The 19,581-nt window shown below is 40.1% G+C and overlaps 1 protein-coding gene across 7 annotated transcripts in view; it reads right to left on the bottom strand.

Moving 5' to 3' along the window:
• The window catches only part of epn2 (epsin 2), a 61,990-nt gene that overhangs the window by 23,158 nt on the left and 19,251 nt on the right, over positions 1–19,581 (bottom strand). For all 7 annotated transcript variants that reach the window (XM_057817408.1, XM_057817410.1, XM_057817411.1 and 4 more), the window contains exons 2-4: positions 13,224–13,920; positions 10,803–10,957; positions 63–175 (exon numbers count right to left, since the gene is read on the bottom strand). In XM_057817408.1, the coding sequence (XP_057673391.1) occupies positions 63–175; positions 10,803–10,957; positions 13,224–13,654 (699 nt within the window). In that variant the 5' untranslated portion in view covers positions 13,655–13,920. The remainder of the gene's footprint in view (positions 1–62; positions 176–10,802; positions 10,958–13,223; positions 13,921–19,581) is intronic.

The following is a 19,581-nucleotide window of genomic DNA, read 5'->3' as shown; positions in this document are numbered from 1 at the left end:
AACTGCCCAGATGTGTGCTCATGTTGATTCATGATCTGCCACGTAGCTCACATGTTTAGTACCTGCTCTGCTGCCTCTCTGCTCATGGCCAGAGCCAGTTGCAACTGTAGCTCCTCCTCACCACTTGTCTGAGGTCTGGCTTGCTCCAATTCTGATCCAGCATTGGGAGACGTAGCTGATGGATAAAATTGGACACAAAATCACACTTGAGCACTACAGAAAATACTACGCAAGTATAGTTGTCATCAAAACTTTTGGGAGCCATTTTTATGATATTGGATTTGGGTTTGTACCTGTACCTAGAGTACTTTATATTTTACGCAGAAGCGCAACACGGCGGCAAGCACGAAAGCCACGACCTTTATAATTTTAACCAGGAGATCGAGATTTAAATGAAGTTTCGGCAACGAACATGGTTAGGACTAGAGATAGACAGATTATCGGCGCCAATATTTGGAAATTTGACATACAGTGGGGCAAATAAGTTTTTAGTCAACCACTAATTGTGCAATTGTCCCACTTGAAAATATTAGAGAGGCCTGTAATTGTCAACATGGGTAAACCTCAACCATGAGAGAGAGAATGTGGAAAAAAAACGGAAAATCACATTGTTTGATTTTTAAGAATTTATTTGCAAATCATGGTGGAAAAGAAGTATTTGGTCAATACCAAAAGTTCATCTCAATACTTTGTTATGTACCCTTTGTTGGCAATAACGGAGGCCAAACGTTTTCTGTAACTCTTCACAAGCTTTTCACACACTGTTGCTGGTATTTTGGCCCATTCCTCCATGCAGATCTCCTCTAGAGCAGTGATGTTTTGGGGCTGTCGTTGCGCAACACGGACTTTCAACTCCCTGCACATTTTCTATGGGGTTGAGATCTGGAGACTGGCGAGGCCAATCCAGGACCTTGAAATGCTTCTTACGAAGCCACTCCTTTGATGCCCTGGCTGTGTGTTTGGGATCATTGTCATGCTGAAAGACCCAGCCATGTTTCATCTTCAATGCCCTTGCTGATGGAAGGACATTTTCACTCAAAATCTTTCGAAATTAACGCGTTCGTTACATCGAGATTGGATTACTGTAACTCCCTACTTGCAGCTTGTCCTAAAAGTTCTCTAAAAGGTAAAAGGCTTGTCCAAAACGCAGCAGCAAGACTTTTAACAGGAACCAATAGAAGAGAGCACATCACCCCTGTGCTCCAGGCCCTTCATTGGCTTTCAGTCGAGTTTAGAATTAAATTTAAAATCCTCCTTCTTACATTTAAGACCATTAATGGGTTGGGGCCATCTTATCTCACCGATGCTCTGGTTCCATACCGCCCTAATAGAACACTCCGCTCTCAGAATGCAGGTCTACTGGTAGTTCCCAGAGTTTCTAAAAGTACCGTCGGAGCTAGAGCCTTTAGCCACCAAGCCCGTTTTATGGAATCAGCTTCCAGCTAATACTAAAGAAGCTGAGACAGTCTGCACATTTAAGATGAAATTAAAAACGTTCTTATTCAACAAAGCTTATGGTCAGGCTAGTTGAAGTCGGAGTAGACTCAAAGTTTAGTCTAAGCTGCACTAGAAGCTATAAAGCTGGGGGAAGTACAGCCACTGAGCTCTATCTCCTTTTTCTCACTCTACCTACCACTTATCTTACTTTATTTCTATTTTCCAATGTTAATATCTAGTTGTCTAGTCTCTTCATCATTAGTCACCCGGTGTCCCCTTTCCCCCCTCCCCTCTGGGGAGGAGCTATTTTTCAGCTGCAGCCTCCTGACTGTCCGGACCCCTGGCTGGATGGACGTGCTCATTGCTACCCCCGTCTCATCTGGCTAGATGGACCTCTTCTTGTTCCTTTACTCCACTATATCTTTACGGACTGTAACTTCGCCTGCTAATTCCCATTAGCAGTCCTGGGGCTTCCTGTCTATCCGTCCTGGGAGTGGATCTCTCCTGACTGTGGTACTCCCCAAGGTTTCTCATTTTCTTCCAAAGACTCTGGAGTTTTTGGAGTTTTTCCTTGCCGACATGGAGGGTCTAAGGATGGTGGATACCCAGGACTTGAATTTATTTATTCATCTTTGTTGCTTCATTTGCTGTTTCTGATTGTGTATCATATCGCCTCTGCAAAGCCCTTTGAGACAACGTTGTTGGGATCCAGGGCTATACAAACAAAATTGAATTGAATTGATACATAGCCCCAATCATTCTTTCCTTTACACAGATCAGTCGGTGTGGTCCCTTTGCAGAAAAAAACAGCCCCAAGCCATGATGTTTCCACCCCCATGCTTCACAGTGGGTATAGACCCTACCCATCGACGTCACAAAACCACGTGCTCGCTGTATGGTTCCGCCCACTTGTCCGTCATTTTGTCTCTGTATTAGCATTGGTTTCAATTGATCGAGGAATTTAAAATGCATTTCATGGAAGACCCGGTGCTTTCTGATGCCGTAAACTCACTGGATGTGTTGCATAAAAGGCGTTATGTGGAAAAGCTTCATTCTATACAGTCGCCAGATCCATATTTGATGCCCAAATCGATTTTTTTCGACCCACTATCTTCGCCCTGTCTGCCTGACATCTGCTACGCTGAAATTTTACAATTATCTTGTCCACACAAAATCAGCCTATTCTCACGAAAATTTGAAAAACTTCAAGAGCTTGGAGGCTTATAAATACTTTGTTGCTGGTTGGGTGAAACAGGTCCTCGTCCACGAAAATTCGGCAGGAATCTATCTTGTGCTTGGAAAGGTGAGTTACGAAATTTTCAATTCAAAATCTTTTGTTATTGCTAACATCCACTGTCAAGTCTAATGTATTTCATGTCGTTTGTCAATGGAGTTAAGGCTTTTAATGTTTATATGGTTTAGCGATAGCACTCTCACTACATACATACGTGTATGTTGTCGGCGATTAGCCTAGCAATGATCTTAATTGTGGTTATTTGTCAGCCCAAAACCCTCTAAGTATATCTTAAATGCATCTTACCGGATATAAAATGACTACTACATAGTCTGTGGTGATTTTTTGGTGCCCAGTTTTCACGTCGAATTGCAACCGTCCATTTCGCTCTCCTCTTTGGATCCCTCGGAATACGGTAAAACTTCAAGTCTCTCCTTCCATCTTCTCTGTTAGTGCAACCAACAGCCACACACGCCTTCACCATTTTGATTATTAATGTTAAGGAGCAGAAAAACACGCCGTAAATAGGAGGAATGTACGTAGCCGTAACAGGTTAACACTATGTTTTGATGGACAATTGGGCGGTACCATTCAGGAGAGTGGAGTTGTGACGTCACGTGGGTAGGGTCTATAGTGTTCTTCGGATGCAATTCAGTATTCTTTCTCCTCCAAACACGAGAAACTGTGTTTCGACCAAAAAGTTCTATTTTGGTTTCATCCGACCATAACACATTCTCCCAGTCCTCTTCTGGATCATCCAAATGCTCTCTAGCGAACCGCAGACGGGCCTGGACATGTACTTTTTCAGCAGGGGGACACGTCTGGCAGTGCTGGATTTGAGTCCCTGGCGGCGCATTGTGTTACCGATAGTAGCTTTTGTTACTGTGGTCCCAGCTCTCTATAGGTCATTCACTAGGTCCCCCAGTGTGGTTCTGGGATTTTTGCTCACCGTTCTTGTTATCATTTTGACGCCACGGAGTGAGATCTTGCATGGAGCCCCAGATCTTCTGCTCATCTGATAATGATCTGATAATGTTTCTTGTGATTGTCTTAATGTATGCAGGCTCCTGACTATAAGCTTTTAGTAGCTTCTTAAGGAGACCTGGCTCACACATAATCTTGGCTCAGCACTCAGATATGATGTACACTTTGTAAATATGAATGTGTGTGTGAATAAATTGAAATTGAAAATTGAAATTATCAGTGGTCTTGTATGTCTTCCATTTTCTAATAATTGCTCCCACAGTTGATTTCTTTACACCAAGTGTTTTACCTATTGCAGATCCAGTCTTCCCAGCCTGGTGCAGGTCTACAATTTTGTCTCTGGTGTCCTTCGACAGCTCTTTGGTCTTGGCCATAGTGGAGTTTGGAATGTGACTGACTGAAGTTGTGGACAAGTGTCTTTTTTACCGATATTAAGTTAAAACAGGTGCAATTAATACAGGTAACGAGTGGAGCTTCGTCAGACCTTGTTAGAAGACGTTAGACCTCTTTGACAGCCAGAAATCTTGCTTGTTTGTAGGTGACCAAATACTTATTTTCCACTCTAATTTGGAAATAAATTCTTCAAAAATCAAACAATGTGATTTTCTGTTGTTTTTTTTTTTTCCCCATTCTGTCTCTCATGGTTGAGGTTTACCCATGTTGACAATTACAGGCCTCCCTAATCTTTTCCAGTAGGAGAACTTGCACAATTGGTGGTTGACTAAATACTTATTTGCCCCACTGTACATCGGTATCTGTCTTATTTTTAATTCGACCAGCCGATATGGAAAAAAAAAATTCCATTCAAAAAGGGGTTATTTCGGCTCATATGCTGCAACGCTTCTCTCTCCTGCACTATTACTCACCCCATCCTCTTATGGTTAAATGGTGATGGTAAATGAAGTTATACTTGTATTGGGCCTTTCTACCTTTTTAAGGCTCTCAAGCACTACACACTATATCCTCATTTATCTACTGGTGATGCAGCGCCAGGAGCAGCCTGGGGTTTAGTATCTTGCTCACGGATACTTATATGAGGTCATCAGGGCGGAGAATCAAACCCACAACCTCTAGATTGGGGAACGACTATCACTGGACCACGTCACCCCTTACTATTAGCTACGGTATTATTTTCTATTTCTGGGATTCAATAAATGTGCTCTAGGAATTTCAATTAAGTTCAGTGTTTGCATGATTCAATTTTTTTTACGACAATTTTACATTTTTACTGCAAATTAATATCGGCTCCATAAATCGAATATCGGCCCGTCAAACTACTAATAATCGGTATCGGTCTTGAAAAACCCATATCGGTCCATCTCTAGTTGAGAGCCATTTTTCAAGCGTTCCAACGCTCTTGAAACCTCAAAAAAAGTGCATTTATAGAACCTGCCAGTTCAAGCGGCACACTGCTATTGCTCGTCTGAAAAAGCCTTTATGCCCAGCATACGCGAAGCACTACAGCCGTTCCCGAGACTCGATGGCGCTGTTCCTCATACACCAAGCGTCGTTGGCACTGCTATGAAAAGAGTGTCTGAAACGCACTCAGAGTGTGTCACCATATTTGTTGTATGAAGAGCGCATGCGCAGTGAGTGCATAAGTGTATTAGTGTTGACAGATTGCGCAGGTTCCATCTACGGTGTGATTGGGCTGGAGACAGTCCTTCTTATCTGGCTACCCTGAGGTGCAGCGCGTCCTTGCCTCGTGACCTCCACACTCATGTGTGAGGGATTAAAAACGGAAATATGCATTTATTTCACTTGTCGACCAGTACCAAGTGGCGCGCAGACTGGCGAACCACTGGTGTAACCCATATCATCCGTGTAAGCTTAAGCCACATGCAGGAGCAGTGCTGTTGTGGAAAAGTGTACACACTGCTGCGTTGTCTAAAACTGGAATGTAAAGACATAAACAACTGGGGCATTCTCTTTTGGTAAACGTGTATATGTATAGGTATGAAAAAGTATCTGAACCTTTTGGAATTTATCACCTTTCTGCATAAAATCAACATGAAATGCGAGCTGATCTTTAGCAAATTCACACAGAAGTAAAAACTGTGTCTGCTTTAACTAAAACCACCTAAACATTTATGTTTTCATATTTCAATAAGGATAGCATGCAAACAATGACAGAAGGGGGGAAAATAAGTAAGTGAACCCTCTGCCTAAGGAGACATAAAGAGCAATTGAAACCAATTTTTACCAAACAATTTAAGTCAGGTGTGGGCCCAATCCCTGATGAGTGGTTTAAAGCTGCCCTGCCCACTATAAAACACACACGTGGTAAGAATTGTCTTGATGAGAAGCATTGTCTGATGTGCATCATGACTCGGTCAAAAGAGCTGTCTGAAGACCTGCGATCAAGGATTGTTGATTTGTATAAAGCTGGGAAAAGATACAAAGCCATCTCTAGAAGTCTGGATGTTCATCAATCGACAGCCAGAGACGTTGTCAACAAATGGAGAGTTTGGCACTGTTGCTTGTCTCCCAAGGAGTGGCCGTCCACCAAAGATGATGCCAAGAGTTCAGTGCAGAATACTCAGAGGTAAAAAAAAGAACCCTAGAGTGTCTGCTAAAGACTTACAGCAATCACTGGCACAGTTCAATATCTCTGTGCACACATCAACTATATGTAAAACTATGGCCAAGAATGGTGTCCATGGGAGGACTCCACGGAGGAAGCCACTGCCTTCTAAAAAAAACATTAGTGCTCGTTTAATGTTCGCAAAAAGGCACTTGGACAATCCACAGAAGTTTTGGCTAAATATTTTGTGGATTGATGAAACCAAAGTTGAATTGTGGGGGGTCACAAAATATTAAATGTGATGCTTCACTTATTTTTCCCCCTTCTGTCATTGTTTGCATGCAATCCCCATTAAAATATGAAAACCTATAAATATTTTTTTGTGGTTTTAGTTAAAGCCGATCATGTTTTTTCATCTGTGTGCTTTTGACAAAGATCAGATCACATTTGATGGGGATTTTATGCAGAAATGTGAGAAATTCCAAAAGGTTCAGATACTTTTTCATTCCACTGTGTGTGTATACATATTATATATATATATATATATATATATATATACACACACACACACACACGTATCTCATACCGGTCAACCCGAGGCCACTGGCAATCTTACAAATAGTGGCGTATAGCCTTACAAATTGGTGACTAATTTTACGTTTTATATAGCGTGCAATATGAAACAAAAATAGAACTCAATTTTTAAAATAATATGAATTTATTGGTAATATTGTCACATTTAACCTGATGCCATCAAAGAACAATCAATATCTTCAGCTACATCATGATTTCTCAAATTTAACAGTGACTTTTGTTATAAATGTATGTAGCACTTTTGGCAATTTCTGTCATGTCTTTTGATGGCTGCACTTCATGCCATGGCACTTCAGCTCGCAATTCACTTGAAGGTAGTTTGTTAGTGTGTCCAATTATAAATTAAAAAGGTCAATTGACAAAATTAACTAAGTTAAGTTTGAGTCAGGGAACATTTATTTTGCTAATTCTGAGAAGTGATCAGCAATAGTTGCAGGCAAATTGTGTTCGGCAACAAATTGGCAGAATAAAATCTCCGCTTGCGTCACTTTTCGTTCTGCAGACTGCATCTTTATGACCAGGGTTGTTAATCTTACTTTTAAAAAAAAAGTAATTAATTACAGTTACAAATTACTTCTCCCAAAAAGTAATTGAGTTAGTAACTCAGATACCTGAATGTAAGAGTAATTAGTTACTTGGCAAAGTAACTGGTGTTATCTTTCATGCTTCATGTCAAAAAAAAAAAAAAAACCCCATAGTAACCTTTGCTATGTCTGGAAGTCATTTAAATGTTGTGAATAAACCGTTAAAGTTGTTAAAATTGCTCCCATTTTTTTTCATTAGATCCCTTCTGTCTACTTTCGAAATGTGAAAGTTTTAAAACTGTTCCATCAAGATAGATTTAAGTCAAGTTTTCCGATTTACGAGTATTTTAGATAAAAGGTTACCGTAATTTCCCGAATATAAGGCGCACCCGTGTATAACGCGCACCCCAAATTTACTTGTAAAATCTAGGGAAAATTACTGTACCGTTTATAACGCGTACCCTAATTTTAGAAGAAAACAGAGCTTGTGTACAGATACAGAGATGTCATTTTACTGACTGGTGAAACACAGCACAAGCATAGCACATTGGTAGTTCAAAACATTACCGTAAACTGACAATATTTACGGTAATAATATGATTTGACAACTTCTCCAACTTACCAGAATCTAGGAGAAAACAAAACAGATGTGACTTTTCTTTTAAAGGCTGCTGTATAACTTGCTCGTTTCCTCATGATGAATAAATGTTTCTTCCATGGATTGATACGGTAAAATGAAAGTGAGAACGTAAGTCGGAAATCCGTGAGAGCTCATAGCTGTCAACTCGACAGTAACAAAAGGAACTATTGTTATTTGGGTTTGAGTTTCCCGAGGGACCGATATAGTTGACGGACACAGGAAGTGTGTGTCCTTACATTTGTTATGGTCCGAATTGCGGAGCTGCAATAAACGTCGACTCAAATGAGTTCAAGAAACTAAATTCTGTGCTTTATGAAGAGTGAAAAAGGCAGAATTTAACACAGACGAAATCATTCGGCCGATTAGAGTGAAGTATTACCGAAACAAAACGGTGACGTCACGTACCGTAATGGTCGGCAACGGGTCGCCGCATACGTTTCTTCAACACAACGTGGCCGTGTCAATGAAAAAAAATTGGTTTATATATATATGTAATACATATATATTTCTGTCTCCATCCATGTACCCGTTTATAATGCGCACCATGAGTTTACAAGTTGATTTTGGGGGAAAAAAGTGCGCGTTATATTCGGGAAATTACGGTACTTAGGTCTGCTAGGAAGGTTCACTACAACAGAGCCTTTCTGAGAAGTCTACTGCTTTAAGATGGCGGCTGTTTACCAACACCAGCAAGTGTATCATTTCGCATCTAATTCATATACATGTGATATCTAGAGTAGCATCATGTGGGCGTAGTTTGTAGGCTGTCGGCTACAGTCAGGTATTATTGGAGCCACCTAGTCTGGCATCGCGTTTGCAACGGCGTCACAATTCCCCCTTTTCCACTCCCGCTCTTCTTTCTCCGTGTCTCTTACTTTTCCCGCGTCATTCAAACAATGTAGTAACACATAGTAACACACAATGTCTCGTTGCCGAAACGGTGACAAAATCTGAACGGAGAAAAAAAAACGTAATGCACGAAAAACGTACAGATTTTGAACGTACGGTGTACACATTTAAAAATCAGTGCTAACTTGTACAAATTACGCCGAAACCGTACAATTTGACAGGTGGGGAGGGTATCTATATCTGGTATTCCCCTACATTCAACAGATTGTGATGCACCGCCGCACCAAAATATAAGCCGCCACGCCTTGCAAATGAGATGCATTTTATTTATTTTTCTTTTAAAAAAAATTTTAAGGCCGTTTCAAACTAGCGGCAGCCGAGTGTGAAGAGAAGAGTTCAGCGGAAACCTATTCATTGTGCATTGTAATGTTCATAACTTTGCGGGCCCCCTTAAAAGACGTCGGACTGGGGAGCTGTGACGCAAGGGGAACGAATAGGAAGAATGAAAGGAGCGAGATAGTGAGAGATAGTGGTCGCATGTCGTGGCAGCCCACTGTTATTTTGTTATAGTTTTTCTTTATTATTGTTACCACAATAAAGTGGATAAGCCAATACAGACTTCTCTCCTTCTTCCCCATATCCGGGGCATTACAATAGTTGGGATGGGAGTTTTCGGCGAAAGTGAGCGATGGACGGCCGTCTTGGACGGCAAGCAAAGTTTGACTGAATTTGCACAGAGAGGCGCGGCCCAAAATAAAGCCTTGCTCTATTTTCAGAGCGCTGGTGTTCTGCGCTAACTTCGACAACGAGGGGCAGGTGTACTTTATCTGCGCTATCAGACTGTTTCGGCTGACGGATACACGCAATTACGGCTGACGAAACTTTGATAAATGCGCTTTTTAAGTTTCGTGAGCTCTGGGACACTCGAAAAATGACTCTCATACCTCTCCTTGCTAAGTTAATGGTACCTCGATGTGCGTTTGTGTGGAAATTTAGTTCACGAACAATGAAAAAAAACTATTCACCTTCTTACCGAATCTAGTAAAACTCTCAAAACACGGCTATTAGAATCCACCCCCCCACTCCTTGAAATGGGTCGGTTGACAGAAGGACTGTTATTGTTGTGGTAATGTAGTACTTATAAGGGCCAAATAAAAGGAAAAAGAAGGACTACGACAGTGGTCTGCAACCCACGGCTCTAAGGCCGCGTGCGGCTCTTTAGCGCTGCTCCGGAGCTTTTTTTTTTTTTTTTTTTTTTTTTTTTTGAAAATGGAAAAAGATGGGAGAGGGAAATATTATATTAATATATTTTTTGTTTTTTTGTTTTAATATGATTTCTAGGAGGACAAACATGACACAAACATTCTTTCAATTCATTAATATTAACAGAGTAGTCACGTGGTGCGTCATTCTCTATAGGATCCACTTCAAGGAAAATAAACATTTAATCATGAAGGCTAATTATGTATTTCTAGCCAACTTAGTCATTTCGATAGTAGGCTAATATAGCTAGTATCGCTACATACAGCCAGTGTTGCTATCATTATAAGGCTTATACAAGGCTTTTAATTTTTTGCGGCTCCAGACACACTGTATCAGTTTTTTTTTTGTCAAATATGGCTCTTTCAACATTTTGTGTTGGCGACCCGAGTCACTAGGAGATGTAAGTCGTACAATTGCTACTAGAAAAAAAGTCCTATTATTACGTAGAGTAACGTAGCTTTGATCAGCTACGCATTTTACATACATGTACCGTAGCTGAGAGCTACGACATTAGCCTAGTTAATGAAATATTTCAAATATATCTTTGTTATTGTTCTTATTGGGGAAAAAATAATGAAAAAAAAAATTGCCGTGGCACGACATGGTGAGGCTGCTGACTCCTATGCAGCCCACCACCACAGCTTCAAAAAATTCTAGGGGAAACACTGTAATATATACACACAAACAACACAAACACACGTACACACACGAGTTGAGAACATTGCTGTGCGCATGTGCTTAAAAAGTACTCACAGCCATGGTAGGAGGCAGGGGAGCCCTCTGACCTGCCGTACTCTTCGCTGTAGGAAGTGGAGAGGTTGGGCTGGGATGAACCTCTACCAAAGCCCATCTGACTGCTCCCTGTGGACACCTGGGCCATACGCTCTTTGGTCTTCAAAGCCTGAGACCTTACAGGACAAAACAGCACAGCAGTCTTCTTAAAAAAGGTCACTTCTCATCTTTACATAAAACGTGTTATGAAAGTGTACAAAGCCTTTAATAATAAACATGCACCTATGCAAAGATTCATTCAACTAGCCCTATGTCATTAGTGACTGGAAATTTGCATATTTTTTCAGGCAGTCGTCTCCATAGATTTCAAAAGAAGGGCACCAAATGAATCTTTTTTTTTTTCAAGGTGTTGATGGTGGCTGTTTGGCTTTTTTTCTGTGTGAATCCAATCCAAAAAACAATTTCAATTAAAACTCCAGTTAGGAAGTATATTCAAACAATTCAATATTCTTTGAAATTCTTAATGGAGAAATTGTATTGATATGATTGTATACATTTTTAGTTGCAAGTTGCAACACTACACGTGTAGAGTCTGTGAGGAGAAATTTATAGCACAAAAAGGGGCAGCATCCCTAAGTTGAGTCTGGTGTGAGTTCTGTGAGGGCATTTCCCCAACAACTAGCTGGAATTTCTTTTGTCCCTAGCGGTACTCAAACCATTATCCTCAAGTTGCAAAGAGCAAGTCCTGGTAGATGAGTTACTACATGCCCAAAACACATAGCAAAATACACTAATGTGGCATGAGTACACCTCTTTATTCAAGGGTACACAACTGGAAACAATTAATAATAAAATAAATGAATGAATGTGTAATCCAACATTTGCTGTTCGCTGTGACAGGAGCATGATAAAAATGTTTTAAGGCAGATGCATTCACATATCTTCCGAGTCAGTAAATGTCCATCTGCCAAAACACCCCACACACAATGATGTATTTCACTCATGTAAACACAGCTGGGGGAACTTACAGTAACTACATTAGTTTTAATTTTTTGTTCAAAGAATTACTCTCTATGATTTCTATGGCAACCGTTCAGGCAGTGCTATAAAGTGAGAGGGCCTTATTGTCTTTGCCACATAATCAAATGTTCTGATTGCTACAAAGCGGAATTTCTTTCACCAAGATGTACGCTAGTATGAAATAAAAGTTAATGTGAAAATACAATTCTTTTTTTTTTATGACCAGCAGTGCTGTTTTCATCAACAATGACGATAATGCAAATATTTCATTGACGAACAATTTTTCATGGCTATAACGTGACAGTGACGAGCTAAAAACAAGCCTTGGAAGACTAGAACATTACGAGACGAATGCCAATTTTCATCGGCGAGACGACAATGAGACGAAAATGTGAAATCGTTCCTGTCATATGTTCACAATGCGTGACATTTTCATATTGTAGGTGGAGTACGTCAGCTTGCATCATAGCATTGTTTGGGTCGTGTCACTTATATGAGATGTGCTGTGCCGCCCACACTCTCCTCACCGGAGTTTATGATATGTCTCAAGCTAGGCTGCACTCAATCTTGCTCGTTTGGAAACACGGTAAGATTTGTTTTCTTATCTTGGCAGGAGAGAATATGCATTGCTGCTTTAGCCTTTAAAGGTCTTTGCTGATTGATCATCAGATACTAAATGTAACTCGTAGTGTTAGTGTAATTTTGTCTAGTTTTAGTCGACGTTTACCAAAATGTTTTCGTCTGTATATTTTTTTAAGATTACTCCAAAAATAAATCAATAATAAAGGTTTCCAACTATTTCGAAGGAATATTGACAGACGATCACATATTGTAGCATCTACAAGGACAACGCCAACTTGGTGATAATACACACTGAGCAGAAAAACGGTACATTACTTTCAATGAAATATACCCACCTGGACGCCACAAACTGTATTTAAAAAATACTGTCCAAGTGATTAAGAGGACGCTCGCTGTTAGCATTAGCCTAATGCTAACGCTATGCTAACGCTATGAGTTACATTTAGTGTGTGATGATCACTCAGGACCGTTACGAGTGACACAACCAGACACTGCTACGATACAGGCTAACTATACATAAAATGTCACACATTCTGAACATGATGCAAACTCCTGAACATTTTCGTCTCATTCTCGTCAGGCGAAAACCGGCATCCGTCTCGTTCCATTTTAGTCTCCCAAAACATGTTTTTAGCTAGTTATCGTCCTGTCATCGTCATGAAAAAAAGTTTGTTGACGAAATATTTTCAGGATCGTTATTGTTGACGAAAATAACAGTTTCTGACGCATTAATACCCATCTTTCATTAATGTCCCTGATAAATTTGATTCTTGATGGACATGCACAACTTGAAAATCATGCTTCTCTACTTGTGTTTTACCTTGTTCAATAATAACTTACCGCTCTCCTTTGAGACGATCTTCATCTTTAAGAAGGACCACAAGCTGCTTACTCTTCTCCCTTACATTGATGCCCTGGTCTTTACCATCTCTGTCAATGTACTGGAAGTCTTTCAGAGTCTGGATGGCAAAGATGTTCTCCTTGCATTGCAAAGCCACTCGCTCGGAGCCGGTCTTGATCAGGTAGTCAAGCAGGGTGAGAGCTTTGTAGACATGACGCCAGTTCTTTCCGTGGTCATTGAGCCGTCTCCAAATCATACTCATGATCTCACTAAAGGCCACCACATTGTAAGTTAAGTCGGCAATTTCAGACATGAGTGAAGACGAAGGCCCCCAAGGGTCATTGGAGGTAGCCTCTCTGACTTTTTTTTCTGCATCAGAGTAGTTGTTCACCATGTTCTTCATTTGGCGACGAATGGTTGAGCTTGGCATTGTGGCGGGCAAGATGGGACACAGAGTTTGTACAACTTAACTTTAAAAAAGGCAAGTGGGTTTCACACCAGATGTTTTGCGTCTATAAGCAACAGGGGATTGTCCTTTCACAGAAAGTAGGAGTCTCCTTGTCCGAAAAGGTTTGTGCTGGATATGAGTTTATGAGGCTTCTTCAGGCCAGGGCAGAGCTCCTGAGTCCTCCAGAACAATGTTTGTTAAAACCATCTCCACACACAAAGTGCTTGTATTTGCGACCATGCCATTACCTAGGATGTGCAAAATGTAAATTAGTTAAAACAAGTGACAAATGGTATATTACAATGAAATATCTAGACAACATTACCATCATCATTCTTTTGGCCTAACTCAAAGCATGTTTACAAATAATTATAGAACATTTGAAGACAAATCCTGGTTGAATCATTTGAGTTCACATTCTGTTGACTGTAATGTTTGTTATATTTGATGAGGTGCGTAATGCCATGGCAATCAATGACTTTTGGGAAGATATACGAGTAAAAAAATGGACTATGCAACACTAACATGCTAGACTGTGCGTCCCGGGCTGCTGGGGGACGGGTATTGATAAGCATATGCTTTTTCCCGTCTTCCTTTGTCATAGTCTTTTCAGGCAAATTATTCCATATTCTGTGACTGTCAATGATTCTCTTTCTTGGCCAAACTATCCCACATTCTGTAACTGTTAATGATACAATGACAATAAATTTCAAATTTCATTCATATTTGATGAGGTGGTGGTTATAAAATATGACCAAAGTAAAATATATATATTACCGTATGCAACCCCCAACCCATATTAAACTGCCCCTCAAATTCCAGAAATTACAGTATATTCAGCAATGGCTTACAGTATCACTTAACAGTAGTAAAACAAATATTAAATCATTGATAAACAATAGTATGCAAATGTATCACTTCCTAAACTGTTGCTCACAATAATAAAGAAAATAGTAGGTGTTCTGGATAGACACCATTACTACGTAACTTCCGAGAGGCGCCTGTGGACATGCCCTATTCAGTAATATGATTAGTGTGTTCAGCATGTATCAGCATGCCCAACCACCAGGTGATGGTGAAATCAGTGCAGTCAGAAAGAGTACAGAGATGTAGATTTTTAGGAATACATCGCTTAAATGTTTCGTTGCTAGGGTAGCTTCCGGCCTAGCCATGCCGTGGAGGGACAGCTGGAGAGGAAACGAGAATGACTGCGTGTGCTGAGGGAATAAGAAAACAACTTGGCACATCCCAGAAATTCACTTAATGCCAGTGAAATGTGATCCCTGTGGAGCATGCCCCCTGCCATTCCACAAACTTTCCCTCATCACTCTGCATCCCCATGAATACGAGTAAGGCCTAATTACACATCTGCTACAATAATCACCTATTCACTCACTGCAGACAGGAGGAAGAGAAGAGGGTCTGTCTTGTCCATCGCAACCCCCCAGTCCTACCCTCACCCCATATAAACACATGCACAAGAGCACACACACCGGAACATCCTCCAACACAGAACACAGCCAGGACCCCTTTCTTTAAGTGTTTCTTTTGCAGAGCTTACTTGGGTCAGAAGCCATCCAAGAGAGACGTGTAAATGCCTCAATAGAGGTTTGTCAAAATAAACCGATAAAAGACTCAGTCAGTAGTAGGGGTTGGGAACCTCTGGTTACCTCCCGATACAAGACTCACGATAACACTTATCTTACAATACAACAATTATGAATATAGGTGACAGGAAAACCATTCCAGGGTTTCCCGTACATATTAAATATTGTGGCGCACCGCTACACCAAAACAAAACCCGCCACGCCGTAGAAAAGAGTTTTTTTTTAAGGCCGTTTCAAACTAGAGGCAGCCTAGTGTGAAGCGTTCAGCGGCAACCTATTCATTGTGTATTGTAATGTCCATAACTATGTGTGGCCCCCTTAAGAGACGATTGGACGGGGAGCTGTGACGTAGAGGGAAGCGAGAAGGAGAATGGGCGAGATAGTGGTCGCATGTCGCGGAAGCCCGCTGTTAATTTGTTATTGTTGCCACAATAAAGTGGGTAACCAATACAGACTCCTCTCCTTTTTCCCCCCATCCGGGGCATTACAGTGTTTTGGATCGGACTTTTCGGCAAAAGTGAGCGGTGGACGGTCGTCTTGGACAGAACAGCAAGTTTAGATGAAATTGCGCAGAGAAGCGGGCAGCGCGCCCACCGCGCTAATGTCAACAATGCATTCAATAGCAGAGGGGCAGGCGTACTTATATCTGTGCTATCAGGCTGTTTCGGAGGACGGCTATACGCAATCACGGTTGAGGAAACCTTGATAAATGCGCTTTTTTTATCCAACTTTCGCGAGCTCTGGGATACTCGAAAAATTACTCCCATACTTCTCCTTGCTGAGCTATTTGGTACCTCGATGTGCGTTTGTGTGGAAATGTAGTCCACGTACAACAACAACAACAAAAACTATTCACCTTCTCACCGAAACTAGTAAAATTCTTTACACGGCAATTAGAATTTCCCACTGCTCCTTAAAATGGGTCCATTACAAGGGCGTAGGTTTGGTCTCAATATTGGTAGGGACGATACAACAGCATAACCTGCGTGTACATTTTTAGCTGGGGAAAGGACATTAATAAAACCAAACAGATTAGGTGAACGGGGGTCAGGGCTACATTTCTCACCAATATGAACCTAATTAATTGATAGGATAAATGATCAATGCAAAAATAAATCTGTATTGACTTGTGCTAACTTTCACACTACAAATTTATAACGTTTTAATCTGATGATTTTTCTTAAATCTATTCGAATAATTTTCTCCATCTTGTTTTGAGTGTTAAAGACTAGTTAACAGATTAATGGGTCAAATTATTCAATTTTCTTTAGGTAAATATTACCATTTGTTCTTATTAGCCCATACATCTGAAGGTTGGTCATTTTTCACCAAAATCAAGTGGAAAAATGCTTTGAAATTGTACAATATCACTTCTTGAATTAAGAACATTTCTGACAAAAAAAAGCTTTTTTAAAGATTAAATACACTCAATTTTTTGCTTAAAATAAGTGTTAAGATTATTTTCAGATAGCTATTTTTCTTATTTCAAGAAATCTGAGTAAAATTTACTTGAACCACTGGCAGATAATTTCACTTATTTTTAGTAGATTTACACTGAAATCAAGGGAATTTACCTAGTCATCAGCCAAATGTGCATTTGAGGGGAAAAAATGGTGTCAGTGTAAGTCTGAACATAATGAAAGTAATTCACTTAATAATGGTAGGGTCAATTCTGTTCTTACAAATTTTGTGAAGACAATCTAAATTACCTCTATAACTGAACTCATTATATAATGCAGATAAGGTTCCTTAAAAGTTGGTGGGGACAATTTGAGATTTAAGTCGTACTATTGCTACGAGAAAAAAAAATTGTATTATTACATAGGGTAATGTAGCTATAATCAGCTACGCATTTTACGTACACGTACCGTAGTTGAGAGCTACGACATTAGCCTGGCTAATGAAATATTTCAAAAAGATCTTTGCTATGGTTCTCCTTGGGAAAGAAAATGTGAACCAAAAAAATAATTTGTCATGATATGACGCAATTTGGCCGTGGCACGACATGGTGAGACGGTCCCACTCCAATGCAGCCCACCACCGCAGATTCAAAAATTCCTAGGGGAAACTCTGCATTCTACAATAGCCTAGGATACCAGGGCTCTAGACTAACATTTTTGACTAGGAGCACAGTGGCCCCTTACTTAGAATTTAGGGACACAAGCAGAAGATTCAAGGGTGCACACTGCAAATCGACAAGCAAAGTTTTCTTCTAATTTTCACTGTTTAACCGATAAATACTTTCATAATAAATGCATAAAACTACAAACCTATGAATCTATATTTTATCCTCTATCAGTTTTGACATCGACCACTATACTGCTTAGAAATTAGGTTAACATGGAAATTTTGTTTTACTTCTATCGTTGTCACTACAACCAATCGGCAACCGATTTATTGATCGACAAATCACTAGCGAACACACTGGCCAATCTGGAAATTGACATCCACAAGCCACACTTTGTCAACATGGAGGAGCGATCATTTTAGAAGTGTGCGACCAGCAGCACATAATATATGATACCGCTCAGCATGATTTTCGGTACATAAATAAAAAAACAGCATTATGGGAAGTTGTTGGCGCTCAGAAAAGACCGCAAAGTTTAAAATGCCCTCCAAATTCATAGAGAATCAGAGACTTGCGATGACACACGGGCAGAAGGCAGTGCGTGTCGCTTGTTACTGCGGTCGAATCATGCCCAATGTGTTGGCTTTCCGCTCAGCGGTGAACACTTTCGCATTTCTCCAACGCTTATCACCTCCAATGTGTCGAGCCCCTGAGTCTGACTTATTCCCCCCCATCGGCCTCCTTTGAAACAGTGCCAGCAGGTTTGTTGGAAAGAAAGTAGCCACTTATTGTCCTTTTCGCTATTGTTCGCAAGTGCTGTCAAGTTTTCCAGTTTATCCCAATTATAATCCGCCCCACATATCGCTCACCTACCCAGCTCAATACATTATTGCCAACTAGTGGATTTAACCGAGAAAGAGTTTGTCAGCAAAATAAATTGAAAGAATTTTTTTTTTTTTAAATAAACGGAATGTTGCTGGTTGCACATGTGCAAGAAGATGAAAAAATCTCACACTGGTTCTAATTTTAGTTGCAAAATGCAACCATTTGGTTGCAGTCTGGAGCCCTGGAATATAACTGTTAAAAGAGAAAATCAAGCTACTTCCAAAGGGAAAAAATAAACAATGCTTACAATGCTTGCTTTTTGTACTGCCATGGAAAATCTATCAAAAACGTTTGTATTCCTCCCATTCTAATGTTACAGTGCAACATAGAAAGCTCAGCAGGAATGTATGTTCCGAGTAGGCATGTGCTGGTATGACATTCTGACGGTATGATAATCTTAAGGCAAAATACCATGGTTTTACGGTATTACGGTATTGCAATTACAGCTCTGAAATGCGTTGAGACATCTGGGTTAAAAAACAAACAAACAAAGAAAAAACATTAGCAAATTGGAACATAAGTATAATGCAAAATTATTATTATTATTTTTTTAATTACAAAATATTTTTAATTACAATAAACACAGTCCTTTAGGTGAGCCTAAACCCACAGCCCAACATTTTTACCATCAGAACAAAATTAATTGAATTATTTTCCATAAAAAGCACATGTGTATGTCTCGTATCATGTTTATATTATATACACACACTCTCTCAACACAGACAGTTGCCAGAGAGAAAAAAAAACACGTTTTACCACCGCTAGACACAGTAAACACGCTGGAGATTTCAACATAAATCTGAAGTTGGATCGCTGCATGTGTCGCTGCGACTGACTGCGAATAACTGAAATGGATTGTGGGATCGTCCCCTACTTAAAGGCATGGCGCACTGAAGGTCGAATCTGGCCCGTCAATATCATTATGAGGTCTATGGCCCATGTAAGGATGATTGTTGTTTGCACATTGTGAGCTAATAATCATGATTGTAAGCCTTGTATCGCATTCGTATCGGGAGGTACCCAGAGGTTCCCACCTATAACAGAATGCTAAAAAACTTAGTTTCGATTTCCCATGATGAATCACTGAACAATTCAACCACAATCAGGATACAGGACACACATTGTTCAGAAACAAACAAAAAAAATCATTGAATTTCATTCAAAAACATTCAGTTTTAGAGGTTGACAAAATACACAGTACAGTTCCTTGGTTTTATGCTCACTGTTTTTGTACGCATTGGACTCTTAGGGAAAAAAAAAAAATGTTTTGTATCATTGAGTTTAAGGAAAATTCGAACAAACCTTTTTGGAATCATTATCCTACCAATTATTACCACTTTGAATCCGGG

Source organism: Corythoichthys intestinalis, chromosome 16, assembly GCF_030265065.1.
Source record: "Corythoichthys intestinalis isolate RoL2023-P3 chromosome 16, ASM3026506v1, whole genome shotgun sequence".
Classification (NCBI taxonomy): Eukaryota; Metazoa; Chordata; class Actinopteri; order Syngnathiformes; family Syngnathidae; genus Corythoichthys; species Corythoichthys intestinalis.
Note: the sequence above shows the minus strand (reverse complement) of the source record. Positions and strands in the feature narration are given on the sequence as shown.